Below are 27,057 nucleotides of genomic sequence, written 5' to 3'. Positions count from 1 at the left end.
TAAAAAGCAACACTAGCTACTATACTAGAAGAGCAAAGCTCCATATTTTATTTTTCTGCATTCTTCTTAAAACATGGACTACAAACTTTATTTGCAGTTAGCAGTAAAATCTTCCAAACACACCAACTGCTTTTAAATAACACTGTAGAAGAAAAGGTAGGGGTTTTATCTGGGGGAAGAAAACATGGGCAATAGTTAAACTGGAAAAAACATGCATCTCCTTAAAAGCCAGGAAGATGTTAATCTATTAATGTAAGGTACTGTTAAGAATGCTATTGAAGATACTAACACTGAAGTTAATGTTTTCAACAAGATCATATAACATTTGGAATTATGTCTGATACTTAGTACCATATAGTTTGACAGCATCTAGACTAAGCCTTATGCTCATGGTAGAGGGAATTCTTCAGGCTCAAGGGGAGTCACCAAAACTGATAATTTCTCTGTTTTGTGTTGTGACAGAACAAGTCCTAGGAAACAAAAAAGGTCATGTTCATCTTACTCAAAAAATTTGTCAGGGATGAGAAGACCCAGCTCAGAGGTGGGAACAGTATATCTCAGGTCAGTTTTATGACACGAAGGGAATTTAAGACTGCATGGTTCTTCCTACACTATTACTACAAAGACATATCCATACCATACTCCAGCCATACAGATTTGAATGAATAGCAGCAGTCTTTAGATTGCACATGTAGACCTAACTTAGCCAGAACAATTTAGGCTATACAATTTTTAGCATGTAGCTTTGCCAGCTGCTCTTACTTCACAGTCTGTGAATAAAAGGACAAACCAGGGTGCCTATATTGGGTTTCTGCTCTGATTCAGGTCTACAGAAGGTGAGAAGCCTGCAGAGACTAGCTAGAAATTTAGGTGCCAAAAGCTGTATGTTGTCTTTCTCTGTCCAGCTCCTCCAAAACTATAGGAATTAACAATAATTTCTTTATATTGCTATAAAGGATTTAGTTTCTGTGATATAAAACATGTACTGCTGGTTTTTGCAAGTTTCCCTGAAGGTAAAAAACTTTTCTTTCTTACTAGTCCCCAGTAAAAACAAAACAAACCAAATATTCATTTTCTAGATGTACTTAGTGTCCTCTAACCTATCCCTATCTGTTGCTATTACAATAGATAAATACAAAGAAAATAAAACCTGAAGGAAATAGGTCAAATGTACTGTGTTCTATGTGAGTGCAAGTGTTGGATCACAGAAGTGCATTCTTACATCAAGACAATCTCAAAAAATTATTGCAAAGGGAAACTGAAAGGGAAAAGACTGAAATAATAAAGATTATATGGCACTGCGGAAGTTGGCAGAACAGACTAGATTAATGACTTTAAGGCTGTTTACCTATTTTTTAGTGTAAAAGTTGAAAACTGTAAAAATGAGCACTATGTTCTTTCTTTTTCTTTTATATGTAGTAAATGGGACTCACTGAAATATGTGTTATAAGCTTAATTCATATTTAGGTTTTTGAGAACACTTACAAGAAATTAATTTTGCCTAGTTTTCTCAACTGTTTTTTTTTTTTAAAGGAATAGCACATATAGAAGACAGAGTCATTTATAAGTCCTAAAAAGATAAATGCAAATTATCATCTCAAGAAAATCATACAGCTAGTTAGGATGACAAAACAATCAGAGGAAGTATTTCTGAAGCTCTTTCTGGGATCATGGAAGAGAAAAAGGTGACTAGGAACAGTTGGTTTGGATTTGCCAAGTCTAAATCACACTTGACCAACCTGGTTATTTTTAATGATGAATTGAATAGATCTGTGGATGAGGGGAGAGTGGTGGATACCACACACCTTGTCTTTAATAAGGCTATTGACGTGACCTTCCACAGCATCCTGGTATCAAAATTGGGATTGTATTGTCTACAGGGCAGAGCAACCAGATGGGTGAACAACTGGCTGGGTTGTCAGGCTCTGTGGGTAGCAGTTAATGGCTCATACTCAGCCTAGAGGCTGGTTACAAGTGGAGTTTGCCAGGGATGTACCCTGAGACCTACTCTCTCTAATGTGTTCACCAATAATCAGGAGAAGGAGGTGAAACACACCCTCATCAAGTTTGCAAACCTTGCCAAAAGGATGGCTAAAACACTGGAGGGCAGGGCTGCCGTTCAGAGCAGGAATCTGACATTCAACAAGGCCAAAATGCAGAGTCCTGCTCTGGGATAGACTAACCCTGGTGATAGTTCAGGCTGGGCACTGTTGAGCTGGAGAGCAAGGCTGGGGGACCCTAGTAGTGTTGGGGCTATATGAACAGTAGCATGACCAACAGGTCAAGGCAAGTGGCTATTCCGTTCACTCCTCAATTGGTATGCCATGTTGACAATACCGTGTCCAGTTTTGGTGTACTGCTGTAAGAGACACATCAATAAAGTGGGGCAAGTTAAATGGTAGGGCACTGGGATGGGCACGGCTGGAGCAGTGGAGAGGCTAAGAGGTTCAGCCCAGAGAAGAGGTGCTGCAAGGGGACCTAACAGCAGCCTCCCCAGTACCTACCAAGAGAAGTCACCGAGTCACTGAGAAGGGAAAGTCTGCTCTTTATTGAAATGTATGGCAGAAGAACACAGCACCGTGGTTATAAAATTGACTGGGACAAAGATTGGTCTGACTGGACATGTGGGGGAAATTTTCTCTGAGAAGATAATTATGCAGTGCCCAGGGAGGCTGTGCAGTTTCCATCCTTGGAGGGTTTCAAACCCACATGGGTAAAAGCCCTAGGCAACCTGTCTGAATTGTCTAAACAGTTTTTTGAGCAGGGTTTTGCTCTTGGTGATCTTTCAAGGTTCCTTCCAACCTAAATTAGACTATGACATCCTTAAAAACAAGAAATACAACATTGATAAGTGCCTAGTTGAAAGCACATCTTAATCTTTCAATGGGCCACCCACCTCTTTCATTATTCATTCCTTTAAATGGAGCTTCAGGAATTGAATAAGGATACAACATGAGCAAGTTTTTGAAAAAAAGTATGTTGAACACAGGCTATAAACATGTTAACCGTCTCCAAAATTCAAATTGACTAACTAAATTTCCTAACTAATTTTCCTCTGCATTTGTTTACAAATCATATGAAGTGAAATCTTTTAAACTTCACTGAAAGGAACAATCTGGATATTAGAAGTCTGTACGTGCCCCCTACTACTGCTCAGTAAGGGGCTTGGTGGACAAATAATCATGTTTATGCCTTTTCAGTGGTTATAGAAATGTCCTTAATTAGGAAAATGTATTTTTGGCATTTTTGAATTCAACCTGTTTTCAAGAGATGAGGATTCACAGAAACACATTAGCAAACTAAATACTGATTTTTCAGTTCTACACCTGATTTTTTAAAATGTTTGCAGCATTCTTAGCAGCAAATGCCTTAATTTAGAAGCCTCTGCAAACTAAACATAAGAACAAAAATTTGTGCAGTTAATACACATTTACCTTCTTCAACTGTCTGTACAAAGGCTCCTGAAGAACTCCAATTTGTTGTAAACCCAAAGCTGCGACTGTGGCCAGGTCTCTGGTTTATGCTGATTCTCATTTCACTGTACTGTTCCTGAAAAATAAAACATGACACTACAGTATCTGGTATCACAGGAATCCAAATGAGGGAAAGGTTATCCTCTAAATAAGTGAGGCTGCTCACAATGTGCACTTTAATCATCTATTATTAGCATCACAGATAAAGGAAACAGTATAGGAAGTCAGTTAACTAACTCATTTGCTTTTTATTCAAACAGGTGTTCTTTCAGTTCGCATTTATATTTTCTCTACACGTACATTCCACTCTGCATTTCTATTAGTTTAAATGTTTTGTTAACACAATGCTACAAAATTTAAGATCTTGGAGGAAATTAAAGGCCTAAATGAGTCTTCTTGGATAGTCTTGTGAATTTGTTGAATGTACTGCCTCCTGAGAGAGCACCAGAGATGTGAAAAAACTAGATACCGGTAATCAATCTTATTTTTTTTCTTGCACATCCCACAGTGAACATCATCAGCTTACTTTAAGCTCAATGCTGCAATCAGATTTACTTAAGTGAAAAATTACTCTTTTTCTTTTGTGTGAAATACTACTAGCTTGCTATGGAGACCTTAGATAATAAAATTAATACCAAAATTAGCTAAATTCAGCTCTTCCATTCTAGTGGACTTCCAAGATGCTTTCAATATCTGCATCAAACCCTAACATTACCACTTTAAACAACAAAAATATTTGAATAGGAAAACATTTTGAAACACTTGCTTTCAATCCCAAACTATATAATGAGAATGTGTTGCATACATTAACATTTTAATGTGAAATCATTAAAAACAACTGAAATACCCAAGTGCATGCTATGCATTTCATTATCAGGAAACTGACATTGTAATAAAAGGGAAAAAAAATAGACTTTTTCTGTCAAATAATGTTAAAACAGATATACTCCAGCAACATGTGCATGGAAGAGACCCAGTATGCTTTTATACACACATTAAATGGACACCTATGTTTTAGCCGCCTAGTGAACCAGCATTCCTGAAGGGTGGGATTCATCTTTCCTAACTTAAAATATTTAAAACTCTAGAAATCTGTGCCAATTCCCCAAAGCTCCTGTGTTGGTAGGATACAACAGGAAGCTACAGGGAGCACTGCACAAGCAGATGCAGCCAGCCAGAGTCTCTGGGAGGTGCAGCCAGAGGAGGCTTCAGCAGTACCTGAGCACTGGATACAGAAGAAAACAACATTGCAAGGCAACATTCTGAGGTATGGTCTCATGTTACAGGAATGTTCCCGGGAAAACACTTCCCCTTACAGCCCAGGGGGCTGTTAAGTCTTTTTCTTCACAACACAGCTACCAGCGTGCAAATGCTCCTGTTCAACTCAAGTCCTTAGGTGAGTATATTAAAAGTGAATCTACTAACAGGTTAGCACACTCTGATAGAGAACATACAAACCTTTGGAATATGAGTGTGTTCCTGTCTTCTTATTTTTTTCCACTATCCCAACATGACTCTTCCAACCTATCTCTTGTCAGAGGAGTAATGTGACTTTGTACACTGAACTTCATCATTTGGATAGGTCATCTCTAAAACAGTCAGTGCTCCACAGACCTGGTGTTACTGCCCGGATGACTAGTGAACTATATCAATCTCTCATCTCTGGCAATGATTTACAAACAAATGGAACTTGCATTCCTTAAGTTCCAGTTTGTTAAGTTATAACACAACACAAGCTGTCTTTTTTTTTTTTTAATTTTTAAAATAAAACACCCATATTATTCACTTGTAGGAAGGACTATTTATAATCTCTTGACTAATGATGAGAAAAAAAAATAATATGGACCTAGTATATGCTATTCTCATTTGCCATGCTGAAAGAGATTCTAAGAAGCCATATCTAATCTATGTTTTCACTGATTAGAACAGAAATTCCTCTGCCTGTTTTTGCTACAAGACAGAAAAAAAAATTATGATCCCTTTCCTTATACAGCAATCACAGTTTCAAAAATTTAAGATAAATTCACTGCAATGGCCAAGGGGTATCAGGAACTGCAATATGTTCCTTTTCCACAAGTGATTAGGAAGAAGAATGGTTCAAAGTCATCTAATTTCTGAAAAGATTATATGGGAAGTGATTTCATAAATCAGCATCTAAGGCCTTACGACCTTCACTCAAGCACAATTACTGGCACAATTCACTGGCACAATTAACTTTTACAGCAGCATCAGGAATGCAAAGAACTAATCTCTAATCTCTCAAGCGGTATAAAGCACATTCTCAGATATTACAGAAAGGTATCAAAAATCAAAGCTGTTGCTGGTCATTTTTTACACGTGAAACATGCAAACAGTTGGAGGAAACAGCACTTGAAGATACATATTTCAAAAAGAACACAAAGCCCCAACTCCTGGATAAGCACATACGCAAAGAGATGGCGAATTACTACAAAATTAATGTGAACATTAATGAGATTCAAGTAAATAGCTAAAAAAAGAGAGAAGGAACTCAAGCCAGATGGAAAAAAGAGGATACTATGATACTGATGTTTATGGCTAGCCTTGGAAAAGCTGATCTTTATTTTCCTCCACCAGTTTAAAAGTGCAAATGAATGCTAGAGCAGTTCAGGTAATTTATCTAACTGACATACCTGACTGTGTCACAATGTGTTAATTTGGAGAAAAAACAAAAAACTTTCCAAGCGCTAAACAATATTTAGAAAAACTATTTTCATTTAGAATAATAAATAAAATTAAGCACATGGCATATGAAGGGTAGGGAAAAATGCAGCAAAAGAAACAATTTTTTTTCCAAATATTCTCTTTCTCACGAATTAAATCAAAAGAAACAGAAGATCTCTGAGCTGTCTTCTTACTGCTAGAAAAATACTTGCATTAGATGAAATTTTATATATTTTATCTTTTACTCTGCTGTAGCATTCAATTACACCAAGTAATCACATTATTTCCACACTTACCATGGATTTTGAATCCTCAGGCTCTGTTGGACTCGTAATTTCTGCAGAAGATGCAAGTGAAAGAGAATCAGAAGGAATGCCATACTCAGGTTTAAGAATACTGCTTCCAGCATCTTGGTCGTGGGATTTTACAGGTAATGCCAAAGTAGGAGCAGGTGTTGACTGAACACCTTCTTTTTCCTCCTCTTCCTCCTCACCTCTGCTTCTGAATGCACTAGTGGAGAGAGGGTGTGCAGAGTCTGGTTGTGAAAAGGAGACGCTGGTGAACAAAGTTTGAGTTCTTTTAGCTTTTTCTACTTCTCCATTGTATTTCAGAGTATCATCCATCTAGGACAAAAATAACAGTTTGGTAAATATGTGCTTCTAAAAAAAATTCTTTAAATCTTTCAGTGATCTTAATATTTAACAAAAACACCTCTCACCCTTTCAAGCAAATTCTGGTTTTTGTACCCATTACTAAAGAAGAGAAACATATTTTTTTCTCTTTAAATTCTTGCAGAATAAATAGGCCAGACTTTTTAAGATAAACTTGTTAAAGTCATCTGCTTAGAATTATTTGCATTCTTACCATTTCTTAAATTTAGACAAATAAGGATTTAGGAGAAAGCTATGAGAATCAACATAGTAATGTGGCAGGGGGAGAATCAATTTCATTTTTTCAGTGCTTTACTGAGCAGACAAATTTTAGGTTAGCATAAAATTTCAATTTCAACAAAGTCAGCAGAGCAGAGGAAACTTACATCACCTGAAAAATTCGTCTTTACCACTTAATTATGTTAACTTAGCTCCAGATAATTACCTCCAACAATGACAGTTTTTGTATGGCACACTAAGGAGACTTACACAAGTAATAAAAAGAATATTCTACCAAATATAGTTACTAGCTTTAATTCCAGGAGTATGTTTAAGAACAGAAACACAAGTAAACATCCAAAGCCATGACAGAACTGCCTGCTCTATTAACACAGCCTTCATCATACAGCAGAAAACTTTTTTAAAAGCAACAAAACTTTAAAACTCTACTGTTCCCCCAGCTATTAAAGACCCACATTTACAAACTTCAGGAATGAAGCGGAATTTTACCGTGAACGACCGTGGAAGTGACGAGATTCCTCTTGACTGGACACCAAAAGGTCTTGGTGTAACCACAGATGTTAACCTAGAGGTATCAGTTTTCTGGTAAGTTCTCGGGAGAGAAGCTGAAACCTGAGCTGACCCAGTTTGAGCTGAGTAGCGAGTAGACAAAAGAGCAGAGCTCTGCTCCTCTGCCAGGCTCTTTGGCAGAGCAGGAGCTTCTTGAGCAGCCGAGCTCTCCGGCAGGTTCTCCTTGGGCAGCTGTGAGGCATATTCACTTTTGCTGTCCTTAGTGCTGTAGGAAGTATCTTCTTCCAAAAGGTAATCTTTTGCTGCTGACCATGTGGAAGGTGCTTTTTCTTCACTAAACACATCGTCATTCAGTGAATACCTCCAGCTGTGTTCCTGTTTTTGCTGCCCACAGGAGTCTTCATCTCTCCCCTCCCTAGGGGGACAGAGCGTGTTAGAACACCAAAGTGACCCGACAAAGAGGCAGGCCCTAAGTCTTTCAACTACTGAATGTTCAAGGCAGAGCATAAATCGAAAAATACATCTCCAGTAAATTAAAATGAATGGCATAATTTAAAAATATTAGTATTTTTGTATCTTTTTCAATCTACCTTCTCCCCCCTCCTCCCCATTTCAACACTCTCATAGCACTCAGGGATACTACTGTCACATTTTCAGGCTGCCGCCATGACAGAAATTTATATTTGCCAAGAAAATTATATAGCCATCCAAATTACATATCCCCAGAAACTGATATTTAATTTAGGAAAGAATGTAAAGAAGGTAGTGCCATAACACTGCCTGAACTCTATAACTCTGGTTGACATTTCTGCTCTATGAATACACTATGCTGAATTTTAGATAACTAAATAAGATGGTGTCCTGAAGTTCAGATTATTATCCTTTTTGTGCTATTCATTCCTTTGTCATAAAGGAACAACCACCACCTGGATAATCTTTACCACATAATTTTTAAGATTCTGATGATATTGGATATGCAATACAATTAGCATCCATATTTTTATTCAAGCAATTAATTTTTGTCCTCACAACTAAAAAAATTCAGAAATCCAAAACATTCTGGGTTTAAATTCATTAAAATTTCTTTTATGAATACATGCCATTCCATTTTAATACCTCAACTCAGTCATACGTGCATTTTAAGCAAATAAATAAGACTGTCACCAGTAGAAATGGTACTGTGCAGTTTACACTTTTTACTCTTCAGAGATTAAATACTCAGAGGAACAACTAGGGATAAAGGGAAAATCAAGTAAAAGTTTACAGCTCTGTAACATACATTAAAATTCTGGCTGTAATTATTCACAGTGGCTAAAAGAATAGCAAATATAGTGGTAGAATAAAGAGAAATAGTTAAGCTTATCCAAGAATAAAAAAGGCAACTATTCAGTTCAACACTATTGTTTTAACTAATTTCAAAAGAATGCAAATATTGACTTCTCAATACATTTATTTATAGATAGCAGAGCAAAATATCATTTATAGAGCAAAACTATTTAACATTCTGTGCAAAGACAGCATTAGTAAACCACATTCAGCCCTCCAATTGCCTAGATTTCTGCACTGTATTTTGCAACTAAAATTGTTGAGATCTCTGCAGAATCAATTGCAACTTGGCTACAAAAGCTGCTCAAGAATTGAAAGGAATAAAAATGCTCAAATTTAAGTTCTTCAACATAATACTCCCATTAGGGCCATTACCTCTCCTGCTGCATTTTTTTCAGTGTCTTGGTACTCCTTCCAGACACTTCAGAGGCTCTCCTTTCAATTTCTTCTCTCTCTTCCTTTTTCTTTTGCAATTCTGAAGTGTAGCTCTTTCTACGGTTCTTCCACTTTGCTAGATCCTATTAGAATAACATGAATGTATCCCATCAGATTTTCTCAAGACCCCACAGAAGTACAGAGGCATCTCATCACATGCTATGCTACTTATAGCCTTGATTTTATTCGCATTGCTGCATCACAGCCATATTTTAATGTACCTTTCTGCTAAATGATAAAAGGGTTCTCATATTTCAGTTAGGCTTGCAGGCTCACTGCCTTCTTAAGTTAGTAATTTTAATTATTGGACTACATGTGGAAAGGCACATAATTTTGCTCCATTTTTCCCCTCCTTAGAATGTTCAATTTTTTTCCAGAATACTTTACCCAGTGACACATAGTTGAAAACTGATGCAAATGCCATCTGTATTTCTTTGCTGAAGGCTTTGGAGTTTGGGATATTATTATTTTTCCAAATCACTATTATGTTAGACTGATACATTAGCTTGAGAATAAACATGCTTTAAATTCTAAATTGAAAACATATATTACTATATTTTCCTAATTTCTGTAAAACCACAATGTGAACTCTAAATAGTGTCCATGAAATACCAGAGCTGAGTTAAGGAAAGTACTGAATATCAGAACTGAGATGGCTGAGATGCATTAAACAAACAGCTATGAACTTCTTGTTCAGTGCTTTGTTCTTAATTTCAGTTTCTTTTTGATACTCATTGTCAAGCAGAGATTTTAATAAAATCAAACATCTTCAGATACCATTATGATACTGTGTAAAGCTACCATACAGTTTACAACCTGGATTTAAGACAGAATTATTAAGAGATAGAAGCCTCAAGAATTTGCACAACAAAGTATTATTTCCTCCCCCCTTTTCCCAAAGGATCAAATACTAAACATTCCAATCATTTCTTAAAAAAAAAAAAGAATCACAAATTTCAGATAACACATGAAGCTATGCCCTAACTTTTCTTTATGTCATCAGAAATCAAGCCTGATGGTTTTATTACAATACACACAAGTCTTATCCTAAAGCATTAATCCGAATCTTATGGTAATATTTAAAATAATTTCAGTTCTGCATTACACAGACATCCCCAAAACCACTGGTAGTTGCACGAGATGGATCATTTTAGAAGACAGCCCATGAGTTGCTGCACACATGCCAAAGTTTGTTTACAAGGGACACTGAAGGCAGTCCTTCAAAGAAGGACATACAAAGAGAGGTGAAAAAGAGTCCTTACTTCTTGCCACTTTAGATCTTGTTCTTGCAACTGTTCTTTTATCTTTTGTAGCTCTTCATAACGGATTTTGCGCAATGACTGCAGCTCCTCTGCACTGACATCGTTCAAAGATTTACTCCTAGGAAGAAAAAACAGCACTCAGCTTTATAACATCTTAGCTATCATTTATGCAAGTGAAACCTTCAAGGGGGGAGAGATTTCTATTAGTAGAACTGAGTGCTCATAAGTGTTATTTCAAATAGAGCAGGAAACACATGGGCAGCTGAACGAACAAGGCTGGGACATGCTCTAGCGCCAGCACGCAAGTCATTAGTTGGACATTTGAGCAAATAAAATCAGGTTAAGGGAATAAGCAGCTCCATAGCAGCTCCATGTTGATCACTCACATTGAGCTTCTCGTATCCAACTGCTACTTCTGTTCAAACTTATTATTTGTATTGATCTTGTTCCTTCCTTTGACACAAAAGGCATTGCCCCCTCCCTGAGTCCAAATTCCCATCCTTTGACTTCTCTCCTGTAACAGCCCCACTATCACCTCCCGTTCTTTTGTTGCTTAAGCTAAGCATGGCTAACGTAGCCATCTTCTTACTGATTTCTTCAATGTGGCTACAAGTTTCCCGAACTTCTGCTCAAAGTAGAAGTTCAGGAAAGTTCATCTTTCATGCTCCCTCCCCTGCCCCATGCTGTTTTTTCCTTTATTCTTTCACACTACGTATGATAAACATAACAGGATATTTAATTCAGATATAGAACAAGACTCCTGCTCAGATTTGACCACAAGCCTCTGAGACACTAAACCAAATGCAGGTGCTTCATTGTAAGGTTCAATGCTGTAATATATAAAATGAAAGCTAGTTTCCTGAGGTTTGAGGTTTTGTTGTTTGATTTGTTGAGGGAGTTTTGTTTGTTTGTTTTCAAAAATACCTTTGTTTTCATTTATCTGAAGTATGAATGATGGGGAGTGTAACCAAGTTCTAATAGGACTTGAAAACATGGCACTTCTCTGATATGATGGAAAATCAGATTGAAACCTAAACTGATTCAGCACAGAGCCTTGCTCTAATCTGTTACATTCCAACAGAGGTCTGAACTAACAAACCAGACTCTCACTTCCTCCCAAGAGGCCCAATTCACTTTTGTTGGTAACATAAGACTTTGGACTTTGGCCTCTAGAAATAAAGACGAAGGCATTAACTCATTGTATCTGTTTGCTTGTCTATTTTCTGAATGGGAAGAGTGCCAAATTTAGCAAAAATCTCCTGGTCACTATTGCAGAAACTCCTGTACAATTCTTTTCCTCTTTTTTTATGCTTAAGTTACATCATGTGTAGAAATGGTTTGGGATAACCAAATTCTACATAAAAGTTGTATCAAATTTATTCCAAGTGAGTTCAAGAACACTTATATAACTACAGTTTCCACTTATTTCTCTTGAGTTATTATATCTGCCTGCAACAAAATAAGAAAATCAAGACCTAAATACAATGTACCCTAAGTACAGTTATATTCATACCAAGAAACAGGATGTTAGTTTTAATTTTAGTCTAGACTTAAAAATCTAACTACTGACTTGAGTCTTCTGAGTCTCCCTCCCCTAACATTTAACAACTTCTGAGACGCTTCTTCTGGAAGCATTTAGTAATTTATCAGCTCTGCCTCAGAGTAAAAATAGAGAAGTAGACAAATAAATACATTTACATTAAAAAAAATAATTAGAAACCAAATACTGAACATGTCATCACAAATTAAGTGGAAAAATTCTTTCTCTTTGACTCGCAGTACATCATAAACAACATCTAAGTTCACATGACACTAACCAATAAGTTTATCACTGAGGATTCAATAACCTGGAGGATATAAAATAACCACCGACCATTCTCCAATCCCATGATAAATATCATGTTGTTAATTATTTTCAGGTTCTAGGTGTACAGCTTTCAAGACAAAATGTGTACTGATCTTCCTTTACATTTTTCAATGTTTTAAAGTCTAATTTAAATACAGAACGTCAAATACTTCAGTAGGAAGAAAATATTAGACCTGATTTTCAAAGTGCCTGATAACTATAACTTGGATACACTAGATGCCACAGAGAACTTTTGCCATACACACAGCTTTTAGTCTTCTACATTCGTTACGTAAATTGCCAAAGCACAGAACAACAAAGCGTCATGCACAAGTTGTTTTCAGCATAAGTTTTTAGCTACTGTGCATGCATAAAGATGTAAAGAGGAAAAAAAAAGGCATAATGATCTTTCAAGCTTTCATAAAACTTACCCTTGCTCATCAGAAAGCTTTTGAAACAGTCTGAGAAATCAGAAACCAAAAAAGAAAAGATTCAGTGTCTTGATATTGATAACACTCACACCATTAGTATACCAGCACTCTTACTAAGTAAGTGAAAATTGAAAGCCTGGGAACCAGCCAGCATGGAATAGCACATTGGGAATCGGACACTAGTCAAAAAACACACCAGGACTTGCATGATATGCAAGTTGGGCAGAACTGACAGAATAAGGCTGCCTGCAAGTTTCAAACACTTTGATTTAGCAATACTGCACGAATAGAGCCTTGTATTAATTCTGCACCACTTATTCCAATGCTGCTGAACAGCATGATGCTCAAAAGAGACTCATTTCAAGAAATTGAAAATTTCTCAAAATTAATGCCAATTTGAGTCCCAACAAGAAGCGTGGCTTACAGAGGCTGTCTTCTTGTTACTTCAAGCATTTCTGATAGTAAACGAAAGTAATACTTGGCTTGGACAAGAATAAAAGGCCTTATATAGACATTTAGCAAATTAAGTCGTGAATGCAATTAATCAGGGTAATTACAGAAGATTTTTTTAGTATTCTTAAATATATTTTATGATACAGGTATTTTATGCTGTTGAATGAATTCTTAAAATGTGCAATATTTTCAAGCACTTCAAAAATATTCCTCAGTGAAGCTTGCATTTAGTTACAGTATTAAGCTTAAAAATTAAATGCAGCAACATCAAAGTATCAACTGGAACACAGAAGTGTCTTAGTCACAAAGTAATGATGCATAGCTGGGAGAACTGCAACTTGCAATGCCGTATTTTCAGAGCTAAGGAAACATTTGAAACTCCACTCTCCCCTAGAAAGCAGAAAATTCAAAGGAGAGCTAGGAAGTAGTTAAGAAATAGTTTTCAGTCAGATGAGAAATTTTGAGAATAACAGGAAAGACTTAGCAGAAAGTATGAATCAGGACTGTATGAAAGTAGGTGGAAAATACTGGCAGAATAAAATATGTCACAGTGGAATTTAATATTACATAGACATACAACTTGTATGCACCATGAGTTCAGGCAAACAAAACACTAATTTTTTCCTTCACTTCATCTAATCATCTCAGAACTGTGGCAGGACAGTTTACGAGCATTTTCATACTTAGGTGCAAGCAAGAATATCAGAATGCCCATTTCCAGAATTTGTCATTAAAGAATTAATGTGTTTCAGAAATGTTTTCACCTATTATCTTGCAAAATAAAAGGAAATATTTCTAGCCTCCAAAGACTTTTGAATAATCACTATTCCTGTTCAACCATTGAAAGAAACTTATGCAGAACTTTAGCCTGATGGAATGATAACATATTTTCTCTATAGTGGCAGCCTAAAATTAGAAAACATTATATTTTTTTGTTGAAAATATGGTATTGCAGTCATGGGCTCTTATTCAAAGCAAATAAAAAGCTTTTTCCGGGATGACATGAACAAACAGCAGATTGGCACTCTATGAATGGTTCAGCACAAGACGAGGCTTTTCTGAATGGAAAGGGTTCAATGGCACTCAAGCACAATCTGTGCAGGACACAACCTGACCTCTCCACCATCTGCCGTTTCTTGTGTCTAACTTTGCTGGCCTCCCTGATTGCTTCCCACTTCTTCCAGTCTTCTTCACTGCATGGACCTGGGATAAAATTTACTGGCTGTATGTTGCCTCCAACCTTCCAAGATTCAATCTTGCGGGTCAGCATATCATCCTTCTTATGGTGGGAAGATGGGGACAGTACTCTGCCGTTGCTCTTTCTTTCCTCCAGTGTCGTGTTTTTTTCAAGTAAACATAGAAATTTGGATCGGATCTCTTCTGGAAGACTCCATGGATCAGGAAACAGTGCTGGGTGATACTTGTCAGGAGCACCCGACAAAGGCACCTCTTTTTTCTGAAAGAGGACTTTACGGAAAATCATGTCATCCTTTTCCAAATCTGGAATCACAGGTTGGCCCTCTCTGGGTTGCAGGATTATCTCACCCTCTAGAGGAGGCTCTTGATCAGAGAATTTTTTTAAAAACCGAGGGTCTTGAAGAACAACTTGATTCACATGGAAAGCCCCGGTTTTCCGAACGAACAAGTCGTCATTTTCCAAATCTGGATACAGATATCCATTTTCCTCATCTCCTTGCTTGCATCCTGGTATAAAGGAAACATTCTTTCTACATTTTATGAGCCTAGGGCCAGAAGTGGGATCAATTTTGGTCTCCGTTTCAGAAGACATGTAGTCAGAGTATTTTTGCAGGGCCTGAAGTAACGAAAACTGACTGAAGCATATAAAACAAAAGGAGGGAAGTAAAAATATCATTAAGCAGCAAGAGACAAGCAGATCACAATGTATTGTGATATACATTTGGTTTAGACTTGCAGTATCCCAAGCAGTACAACTACACCACTTGTCATCCACCACCACGGACTGTAGCACAGCACACGTCAACCAACGCAAAGGTATCACAGCATACTAACCTGCTCAGAAACATCACGCCTACATGCTCACACACAAAGCCAGTAACCCTATGCAGCATGTTATACTTCCACATCTATGTGTTTCAGAAGACCAGCAACTTACAGCTACACTAAAAGAAAAAATAAACCAAAACCACAACAGCAAAAGAGTAATAACCAAAAAAGCACGACATCATGGGACATGGTTTAATTTCATTTAGCTGTTGCACACCCAGACATTTCTTTTTGATGCAGCAAGAGAACAACTCATGCAGCAGTATCAACCTGGGCTGATCAGAAGACTCCATGATTTTTCCTTCTGCAATCTGTGACAATGAGCTTCTCACATATTCAGCAGTTGGCTTATAGCTCTGATCCCTTCTGCAACTATTGTTCCAGTCAAAAATTGGTCTTGGTTGATTAGCAACAATGGTACAGCTTTGTTTGTAAGCAAATTCCTCATCCTCAGAATCTGATTTCTTTCTACTGTACAGCAGCACAAAGAATGAGCAGAGGGAAAGAAAAAAACCCATGAAGTGTACTCATTGAATAAAATGCACAGTTGGCAAAAAATGCAACAGTATTACAAAAACAGTATTTCAACTATTTTCTAAAAAAAAAAAAAAAAGGAAAAAAGAAAAAAGAATAAAACTATCCTGCTGCTATACTGGCAATGAAAATAAAAAATAAAAATAGGGTCACAGAACTACACTTTATTTGCACACAGGAGAGAAACAGGCATGCATCAAAACGCACCTGAACCCTTGAATCTCTTTATACCAGGGTTTAAAAGAGGATTTCTTGATTTTTTTCCATAGTAATTCTTCTTCTGGAGTCCAAAACTTAGGAAGAAATTTGTCAAAAGCAACAACTGTATGTGATGCTGAAGAACTTAGCTTGCGAAAATAGAAATCATCTTTTTCAATGTTTGGGATGCCTACTTCTTCCTCGTCCTCATCAAAATACCCAGATAATTCTGAAGGATTGTTAACTCTTGGTTTGTTTTCCTCTTTAGTATCCAACTGCCTGTGCCTCCTCTGGTTACTGTTCAAAATATCCAATCAGTTAAGATATTTTAGGAGCAACTTGACATAAAGAATGCAAAAAGACATGCTTTTTGGCTCAGGAGTTCAGCCTTGTGAATGAAGCGTATTAGTTCTCAATTCCATCACTGCAGCACCAGAAATAATAAGATATATTAAATAAAAAATAAAATTAAAAAAAAGTTAAATGGTTATATCAGCATCATATTTCCTCTGACAAAAATACAAAGTTTGACAGAAAAGGCATATCAAATTATCAGCTGTGTTAAAATGCCGATTAGAAGACTAACTTTACAGAGTTATTAATGGACTGCAATAGTTACTGGATCTTGGATTAGTATCTCTGACCTCAGTGGTTCAAGCACTGCAGCTAGTGGACCAGCTGGATAACTTTCTTGCGAGCAAGATTTAGGAGAGTCATTGCGCAACACGAAACGGTGTCCAGGTGCAGCAGAGCTTACAGGGCTCTTTTTGACTAGAAATCTACGTTTTGCTAAGTCATCCAAAACAACATCAGGCAGCCTTCTTTCATCTTCTGAATCAGACCCACTGTCATGCTCATAGACCATCTGCAGGGAAGCTGGATTTGTGAGCCCACACTCTGCTCTGCTATTTTGGCAGGAAGCTACGGGATTTGTTTCATGTCCACTGAGGTTGACCAAAACAGGAATAGAATGAAAACAGTGAAGTCACAAAGGATGAAACCCAAGAACTGCCCACTAATCTCATCGGTATGCATCAAGAAGCCGGACAACTGAAATTCATCACCATATTTCGGAAAGGGTTTAGTGAGAAACTAAAACCATAGGTCTATATCTCGTGAACTTGCATTTAAGATCATTTAAATACCCTCTACCTGGAGTATGATCAGCTTCAAAGCATTACTCAAACATAAAAAACCAAAAACACCAACCACACAACCACACCAAAACATCCCCCTGGTTAAAATATTGAAAATCAAATACTTGACTTTGCATTGCAGCAACAGCAGCTGCAAATCATTTATTTAAAAAAATTCTAAATCAAAGCCCACTTTACTAAGACCACACACCAGTACCTTGAAAACGTTCCATCTGACTCGGTGAAGACAGGACTTGCCCAGCTCCTCCTATTGTCCTCATTCTTCTCTGTCCTCTTCTTCCTTAATGGTGCTGGCACATAAGCTGTCTGCTTGTTTTTATTGGGTAAGAACCGATTGAAGTCAGTGGTAGGTTTTGGTTCAATCACAGATATCCTACGGTAAGACCTGTCATCTTTATGGGAGTCGTGCATTTTGAAAGGCAGTTCTGAGTCTGTGTCACTGTCACAACCTTAGAAGAAAGGGGAGACAAGGGAAAGCACAAACATTATTCTCTAGACACAAGCTTCTAGCTAGAGCTTGGATCAAAATCTTCTAAAATTTAACTCCATATTTGAGATGTTCTGGCTGCAAATTTGCTGAGCTACTGACAGGACAGTAGGATAGGTATTTTTAGAAGTTTGTGGCAAAGCTGCGATACGATCCATTAAGCTCAATTTGGTTTGCATGACCCTGCTACATTTGTTCCATTCTTTCATTATCACATTCTTTCGTTATCACAGGAAACAAAGTGCTAACCTCTAGACTGAAGACATGAAAGAGCATATAAATTTTTAATTAAATAATATTTCCCATGTAAATTTACTAACAAAAACAAGTTAACAGCAAATAGTACAGCAACATGTTCGTCTCACCAGATTAATGCCCAGTAGAAGCCCAGGGTATATCATGTACTGAACATGGCTACACATTGCTTTGCTCAGATAAGAAATGCTCCACGTGGCCTCTGCCCAGTGATTTAGTTTTATTCACATGAAACAAAATCCAGAAGCTCACACTTTTTATAACTTTAGACTACAAGTTTGTATTGAACTTTAAAACGGTAGAGAAACACAGGTTAGAATACAGCTTTAGGGATTCAATGTCACAAACTGTCTTCTTGTTACCCTTATTTCCATGATATTTCCTATCAAAAGTAACAAATACTATTCAGTATTGAATATTGAATTTCACAAATGAAGTGAAAACATAGAAGTTTGACATAAGCACCCTAGGAACGAGGCAAGAGACTTTTGCAACTGGTGAATTTTAGGTGATGACATCAAGACCTGATTTCTACCAGTTTTCCTTATTGAACACTGCACATACACACACCCTAAGGCAGCAGTGAGAGCAAGAGTTCCAGTAACCCTTCCTAGGAAGATTTGTGTGAGCAGTGCTTTGTTTCTACCATCTGTTAAAGGTCAATATTTGCTTAAGCAAAATGCAACTGCAGCAGTTTCAAAACCAGAGCCGACTTTCAAGCCAATTTAAGTACTGGACACCCAAGTACTAGCTCCACACATTGTCTTCTATACTCCTATACTCCTATATGACACATGTCAACAAAAGATTTTAAAGATAAAAACATACCTTCACTGCCACCTTTTAAGGTTATATCTGATGAAAAGCTTGTGGAGGATCTTGATCCAAGAGAGTCCAAGCTATCAAAAGAATCGTCTCTTTTATGGCTAGCTGAAGACGAAAAGGGCTCTCCCCGGTCAACGTACCAAATATCACCGTATCCACTATCCCTGCCACTTCTGTTCAGGTGGCTGGATTCTTCAAGTGCCTAGGAGAGTAAGTTTTGAAAAGTCTTTTACAATAATTTAAGGTGCAAATGTTACTCATGAGTTATAACTCAAAAATTTTTAAAATGCATTTTGAGTTCACAAAAACACTTCAACAAAGACTACTGCAAACCTCTAAAAACAACACACACAACAGCTTGGATAGGAGATTCAATACAAGGTCTTAAATTTCTCTTATTTCAGCCAAAGGGAATCGAAATTGGGCTATTCACAATCTACCACATTAATCAGAGCAGGTGGATTCTGAAATTCATATGGGTAGCAGAAGAACCCATGTAAGCTAAAAATCATTCTTTTCGCATGGACCTTGATAGCAAGCAAAACAAATAAAATAAGTGACTATGTTGTCCAAATTAATAATAAAATTAACCCCCCCAAGAGACTGTTTAGAATTGATGCTGTAATGTGTAACAAACTACAAAATTCAGGCTATTTGTTTAGTGTCCTTTTTTGGATTCCTTACCTTAGTCAATGCTTGCCCTAATAAATTCTCAAAGGCTTTAAGACTGAGGTATGGACCATTATAATGGGGGTTACTTTGAGCTTTTCTCCCAAGCCAGTATAATGTAATCAAAACCTAAAAACAAACAAACAAGCAAAAAACCTAAATACAAACTTAATTACTTTCCACATACCAGCATAAAAGAACCTCAGCATGCTGCTAGAGATGTTTGGACAATGAACTGTAACATCTTGTTTACAGTATTAGCTATGATTGCCACCAAAAACAATGAAGGAATGTTATGATGCATCTAATGTATGTCCAGTAAGCCGACAAAAGTACTGTTTCCAATAATTACATTGATTTGGGCAAGTAAGCTGCATAGAGATCATCGTAAAATGGCACTAATTTATATCAGATAAATGAACAGATGAAGAATAAAGTAAACATGATAGTACCATAAACAGAAGTGTTTAAAAATAATTAATCAGAATTAGTGTGAAATTGTTTCAGAAAATATTGAAGTAGATGTGTCTTACATTTTTCACTCTTCTGTTGGTTTCCTCTGGTCTGAAGCAGGGCAGAAAGTGAGGAAAAGAAAAGAAAATCTTTTAAAATAGCTGACTTAAAATGTAATCATTATTCAAGATTTAAAAGGTTCAAGACCAAATAGCAGTAAACATAAAATATGAAACTATGACTGTCCCAAAAGAAATAAAAACATTTCACTTTGAATACATAGGCATAACTCTGTACTATTTCAATTGTTACATACAGAGTGAGAAACTAGCTGATCTATTGCAGTTTCTGTTTTGAGAGGTACACAGAAAGGCTCTATGATTTTTTAATTACCTTTAATTTAGTTACTGACAAAACAGAAGTGGAAAACAAGCTGTTGACTTTGGGAAATATAACCTCTATTAGCCAGGAAGATCACAGAATGGTATGGTTTGGATTGGAAGGGGTCTTGAAAATCATCTAGATCCAACCCCACTGCCATGGGCAGGGATACCTTCCACTAGACCACATTGTTCAAAGACCCATCCAAGCTGGCCTTGAACACTTACAGGGATGGGGCATCCACAACTTTTCTGGACAACCTGTTCCAGTGCCTCACTACCCCCAAAGTAAAGAATTTCTTCCCAATATCCAGTCTAAACCTACCCACTCTTTCAGTTTAGTCATTTCCCCTTGTCCTATTACTACATGTCCCAGTAAAAAGTCCATCTCCAGCTTTCTTGTAGGTTCCCTTTAGGTGCTGGAAGGCTGTGACAAGGTCACCTTGAAGCCTTCTCTTCTCCACGCTGAACAACCTCAGATAGTCAATTCCATATGAAAGGAGATTTAATTGTAACTTTTTCCCTGATTGTATTGTTTTCTAAGATATTTGTCTCAAACACAGAGAACACTTTAGCCTAGAGAAAATTTTTCAGACCAAAAAATGAGGAACTGAAACTGAGACATCTGGAGACAGATGCTGTATGGTGGGTAGAAGGGGTTTGGTTTCTTTTATACAAATACATGTTTTTCAAAAAATATTAAATACATATGCAATCACTAATATTAGTAAAATCTTCTTTTATATATATACCCAGTCTGTAGCACACCTTGGAAGTGCACCAGCAGACACAGTGATTCTGTTGTCTTCCTGCTCATTTTAAGAACAAGAAGAAATTTTTTGAATGGGGGGGCTCACAAAGGTGGGGTAACACAGACCTAGTCATCAGATGCAAATATTGAGGGCTGAACTGCAGACAGTGACTGAACAACACTCCTGCCCAAAGTGCCAGCAGTTATGGAAGGGTAAATGGCTTAAATACATAGAAACAACTTCTCACCTGCCCCAGATGTTGGTTTGCAGCTGGTTCAGCTGCAAGATTCACACACAGCACGGTGAAGGGGTTCAAACAAAATAGAAAAGACTTCACATACAGCAGCAGAAAGACCTGTGCAGAGCCCCATAACATGCCAGACCAACAATGTAATAGGGCACCTATCCTGTTCCTGCTTGTCTAGGAACAAGCCAGTCAAAGGTTACAGGAAAAAGGTAGAATAAACCATTAAACCATAGGAGACCGTCACAAGTTACTGAAACGATGACAGAGCCTGGCCAGCTCTTCACGGAAATGTAATGTTCAATGCGACGTGACAATCATCATGGACGCAGACCGTCCCCTCCTTCTCTTTCCTCCTAGTTTGAGAGCACCCACTTCCACTCTGTGTAACTGTAAGTGCCTTGCCCATCTCCACATCCTAAAGAAATCAGGCTACCAGGCACGCAAAGTCCTGAGATGGATGTGACCTGCACCATCCTTGCCTGCAGCTTCCTTAATATTACATGTCAGAGATGCTTCTGGCTTTGTAGTCAGTGACTTCTTTCTCACAGATAAGGAGGAACTCTTCTCCTTTAATCTTAAATATTTGCACATTTGTTTTGGGGTTTTTTTGTTTGTTTTAATCCCTTCCAAAACAAATTGCTATTCTTCTTTCACTGGAGACTATTTTTGAAGAAAAAAAAAATTTCCTTTTCATTTTTTTCAGTAGGTTGACTTCTTTTCCAGTGTCCATGTTGCTGGACACACCATGGCTGTGACCTAAGGTGTTACTAGAGACAGACCAATTTGCCAAGCAGAGGATGGCAAACTATTCTTGTGGTGGTGTGTACCAACATTCCACTTCCCATACCCAATGGAGAGCATTTTAAAGGTTCACATTCTTTACCTTCAAAGTCTTTCATTAGCAGAACTTCTGCCTTTCTGCAATTATAAAAGCAGAGGCCATGCATGCCCTTGTTAAGGATGCCTTAAAGTTTTCTTCCAAACTTCAGTAGCCCAGTAAGGAGTGAGAAATTCTGCCCTTAGCCAGCTGAAGCCTATATCAAGAAGGCTGCCAACCTTCACGAAGACCAAAGCTAGGTGACTGAACATGATGATGTCCACACCTCCTTTCCTTTAGTTCTCTGGGATAATTTCAGTCAACCATTTTGCAACAGAGCAATATTCAATTGTCTTTATATTTCAATATATTTTCTATACTGGAATAACCATAAATACACTAGGCCTGTGTACTTGGGTTATAAAGAACACAAGTACTAGGACATTCAGGTAAACCAGTCAGTACAGTTGAGACCCAAAATGCAGGCAGGGAGATATTTCACATACTGGAATCACAGACCATGCTTTGTTCACATGTTCACTCTGCCAACAACAGAAGCAAACTCACAAGTTGTTTACTCTTCATGTGCAAGGTTTCTTCCCTTGCATTACTACTTTCCTCCTCTGAACTACGTCTATTGTTTTCTAAACCTTTTCAACAACTTGTCAGAATAGACGCAGTCTGAGCAGAAGGACTGAAGGGGTAGCCCACTTGCTGAATCAACACAAATAAATCTTCATCAATGCAAATAAATGTCAATCCTACATTTGGCTACTGTGAAAGAAGTCTGCTTTTGGATGTTTTCATCCAAAATCATCACAGAGTCCAGTTGGTGCCAACCATCTTTATGAAAATATTCTGTGTAACCCAATTTCTGGCTTGAATAAGTGAACACCACTGTGCTGAAAGCTACAAGCAGGCTGCTGCTTTGCTCGGAAGGGCCCTGCCAAGGCTGCATCTTAAAGTTAATCTACTGAAAGAAGTCAGTTCCTCTCCAAATGACGATGCAACAGTACTTACTAAATCACTCCATGTGTTTTTAAACACAAACTTCTCTATTTTCACAGAGGTTTTTTATACCTCCTTTTGTTAACAATGCAACTTTGCTAAAGATGTCTGACCAAAGTAAGAAAGCTGCTAAAGAGAATGGTTAAGATCTTGCTGGAAAAATTTTACTACAAATACTTCATCTCCTCCTTCCACAGTCTCAGCATTTAAGCATTTATTTTGAAGCTTAAAAAAAACCCAACACCGATATTCTGCATTACCTAACCTAACCCCAATACCAAATTCCAGCTAACAAAGAGGTCTCAAAATTGTAAAGGCCACAAGATAACACGTATGGGATATTATAATTATAATTGTGAAGCACGACTGCCCAAATCCAAGTTGAACACTGATAAAAAAGATGTGAAATAACCACCTGTGGAGAAATAATACCTTCTGTGTAAACCGTATCATCTACGTCAATCCTTTAGCAAACAGAAAAGAGACAAATGGGACAGAAATAGCTCTCACTTGTCAGTATGTGATATGCTTAGAGACCAAATACCACTGTTACACTTGAACACAACACATATTGACAAACATCACTTACTCCCAGCCAGCATGGACCAACAGATGTTTCTCTAACGAGGACCACTCTACAAGAATAAAGCAAAGTGACACAGCAGATCAGCACACTGAGCCACAGCTCAAGGAATTTATTCTCAGCTCCACTGTTTGCTCAAGGTTAAATAGCAGAATTAGTCACCAAGGCCCTAGCCTGACAATACAAAGGCTTTGGCAGCAGCTTGGTTTAAGGATTTCCTGATCTCCCTTTCCCTTCCAGCCGCTCCTATTTGCTGCCTCCGTGGTTATGCCAACACAACTCTGAATCACACTACCATTCCATGCTGCCCATTGGGACCAGAGGGCTGCACCCATTTCTTTCTTTGGGTTTTTTCTAATACACATTTTCAAACCCCAAATTAACTTGCTGGTCTGTTTTAGTGCATGATCATACAAGCAACTGCACCAGCACCATGGCAGAGGCAACATGCTGCTGCAGCGGAGCGAGCAGGGGGCTGGTGAAGGACTCTGCTCCGCACACCAGTACCATGAGAGTCCCTGTGTGACAACACCCCAGCCAGAGGTGCGCTGTGCTTCCCATTGCTGAGGAGCAAGCAAAGTTTGGTAGTATTATATTACTGCACTTTGGGGTATTTAAATTATTTTTTTTAAATTGTAGATAATCAAAGACCTTACAGGAGCTAGCAGATCACAGTAATTTAAGAAATCATCCTTACAAAAGAGCAGTGCATTTTAAGAATTTATTTCTGACTTATTTCAAAACTTTTAAACAACAGACTCAATAGTCTGGATTTTATTTTTCTAATACATTGTATGGTCTGGTTCCCCCACATCCTAACGTACTAAATTCCAGCCTCTAGAAACTCATGATGTCAAATCTACTTTGACACTTCACTATATTATTTTCCAGGAAGAACAATGAATGTAGAGCTCAAGACCAAACTGAAGATACCCAGAACTCTGAGAAAGATTCTGGAAGATTATTTTACAGCATCCCATTCAGAGAATGTGGTTTTCTAAGTGTCTGTTTCTTATATAGAAACACTTTTAAATATACATATCAAACAACAATTTAAAAAAACCAAAACCAACAAACAAGCAAGTTTGAACAGAGTTTCCTCCTCCCCTAAACGAGGGTTAGCTGCCAAGAATATGTGTGGTCATGACCAAAGAGATAAGACAAATCTGAACCCATTTAAGGGAAGAAAGAAAGGACGGAGACACTCCCACTGACAGAAAGGAATGTGCCAGTGACAAATGCACCCTGCCCGGTGCCAAACCCATTCCTTGGTGACAAATACTTCAGAAACCCCAACAGCTGCCAATCTGTTTTCTTCCCTTCCTCTGTACTATGGACCTCACAAACACAGGACTTGAACAGATTTCTGTTTAAAAAGAAGTATTGTTGCTCTCCCTTTGAATTTCCATTCACCAAGGTAGCAGTTACACTTCCAAGATGCCCTTTGAAGGACTTGGAAGAGCCATACCTGGCCTGGGAGTTGGAGCAGATCAGCACACTGAAGAAAAGCCCACTCCCAAGCTCCTTGCCAAGCTCCAGGCTTCTGAGATTCTGAGGAAGATGTAGTAGGACTTGAAGGATTTCTCCACCCCCATGGAGGTATACTGCACAGGAGACAGACGCGGCCTGTCCAACCAGCAGCAGGCTTGTGCTAAATTTCAGCCTCTGTGGCCACCTACTCAACTGCTATAAATATTGCTGCTATCGGATTTCAATGAATTCCCACGTGCTGCTGAGAATAGAAAGGCTCCAGTGGAAGATGTGGTTACTGCATGGGTACAGAAACATGAGGACATTCCTCCAGCACTTGGATTCATAGCAAATTGATATTCAACTCCAAGAGCCCCAGTTCACTGCTGAGAACGCTGGAAATAAACCAGTTGGGCTATGACTGCAGAGCTCCAGAACAGCGTTTGGAAATGCACCTTTCTATTTGACTATAAAAAGCACATGCGTTTTCCATAGCAACATATCCACTGGACCCAATCCCACTTACATCATAACACCACACAGAGTCAGGTATAAAATGACAGTAGAAAGCATTTCTTCATGCCCACCAAAAAGCCCTGTCTGGCAGCAAGGAATTCCATGGGCCCTGATGACCAAGCAGTCAGTCCCCACCCTGTGCCCTCACCTACTAATGAAGGGCTGAGGGGCGGAGAAGAGATGCCCAAGAACGCAGAGAGGGAACACAGTCAGCCAACACCCTCCGTGGGAATGCATCACCTCCCATCACTTCAGGGCCCGTCCTCTCCCACTGCCTCTTGAGCATGGCACTTCCTTGCTGATCTCAGCCATTATGCTTCCACACCATCTTTAAAGCCCTTATGAAAACAAAACCAGGCACTTATAGAAAAGTGCATCAACCCCAGCAAGTCACCAGACGATAACATTATCCATTTCCTCACGCTCTTATCTGACCCCTCCCTGGGTGGTCCATCTCTGCCAGCTTCCTCATATCCCAGTCTAATCAAGAGGTTCTCCCAAAGAGAAAACTTGTATTTTGTAGAGAAGAAAGCAAGCCTGTCAAATAAAAAGAAAAAATAAAACCCCCAGAAGAACAAGCGTATGCAGAGAAGCCTGAACAATACCCTGAGCACTCCCTGGCTCTCATCTGAGGGGTGGGCAGGGGAAGCAGAATGGAACATTCTCTGCAAGTTGTTGCTACAGCAAAGAGGAGACTGATAGGATCCTCCATCTTCCTGCCCGAATTTTATGCTATTTTAAAGAAAATTAAAGTTGGACTCGATGATCTTGGAGGTCTTTTCCAACATAAATGATTCTAAGATTTATAATAATCAGTGTAGCTTTGTTGACTGGTCCCTTTTTTGTGTCTTTTCCTTACTCCATTCCTAAAACCCTCTAAAACTCGGCAGCTTCACTAATTCCAGGCAATTAAACTGTGTATTTCTTGTACTTTTTTGTTTGCTTGGTTTCTCCAGGGAAAATCTAGAATGTTTCCCCAGCCTGCATTGGTTACTTTAAATTCCAGATCTAGGCTAGTACCTATGCAAAAATAAATATCAGGTTTTTTATTTCTGAAGGCCACTCGACACATGCCATACCCTTTGGCCAAGAAGCATGAGAACATTCATTGACTTTCATGATGGACTTTATGCACAAACTATTAGCAGTTGTGCAGTTGACTCCCAGCTCTCACACAGCATTAGAAAGTTCTCAAAGAAATCAGTTTCTTCACGTCCAAGAGGACTTTTTAATTTCAGAGGTGAAATTAAGTGCTTCTCAAGAAAAAACTACTGCAATACACACTGTAATTTAGATAAACTCATAGACAGCTATCATATCACTACTTACACATGCTATAGATTTTTAGATGCTCCAAAGTTCTGGTATTCAGA

The 27,057-nt window shown here is 38.1% G+C and overlaps 1 protein-coding gene across 17 annotated transcripts in view; it reads right to left on the bottom strand.

Annotated features, from left to right (window-relative positions):
* The window catches only part of LMO7 (LIM domain 7), a 131,130-nt gene that overhangs the window by 24,118 nt on the left and 79,955 nt on the right, over positions 1–27,057 (bottom strand). For 8 of the 17 annotated variants that reach the window (XM_064645914.1, XM_064645915.1, XM_064645916.1 and 5 more), the window contains 14 exons: positions 19,992–20,022; positions 19,474–19,587; positions 18,793–18,991; positions 17,419–17,671; positions 16,710–17,009; positions 16,075–16,362; positions 15,604–15,804; positions 14,424–15,140; positions 12,856–12,885; positions 10,579–10,696; positions 9,257–9,399; positions 7,535–7,970; positions 6,452–6,778; positions 3,435–3,549 (listed from right to left, as the gene is read on the bottom strand). In XM_064645914.1, the coding sequence (XP_064501984.1) occupies positions 3,435–3,549; positions 6,452–6,778; positions 7,535–7,970; positions 9,257–9,399; positions 10,579–10,696; positions 12,856–12,885; positions 14,424–15,140; positions 15,604–15,804; positions 16,075–16,362; positions 16,710–17,009; positions 17,419–17,671; positions 18,793–18,991; positions 19,474–19,587; positions 19,992–20,022 (3,272 nt within the window). The remainder of the gene's footprint in view (positions 1–3,434; positions 3,550–6,451; positions 6,779–7,534; positions 7,971–9,256; positions 9,400–10,578; positions 10,697–12,855; positions 12,886–14,423; positions 15,141–15,603; positions 15,805–16,074; positions 16,363–16,709; positions 17,010–17,418; positions 17,672–18,792; positions 18,992–19,473; positions 19,588–19,991; positions 20,023–27,057) is intronic. The other 9 variants (XM_064645906.1, XM_064645908.1, XM_064645917.1 and 6 more) reach the window with 7 other exon arrangements.

This window comes from Pseudopipra pipra, chromosome 2 (genome assembly GCF_036250125.1).
Source record: "Pseudopipra pipra isolate bDixPip1 chromosome 2, bDixPip1.hap1, whole genome shotgun sequence".
NCBI lineage: Eukaryota > Metazoa > Chordata > Aves > Passeriformes > Pipridae > Pseudopipra > Pseudopipra pipra.
This window is presented reverse-complemented; position numbering and strand designations above follow the sequence as displayed.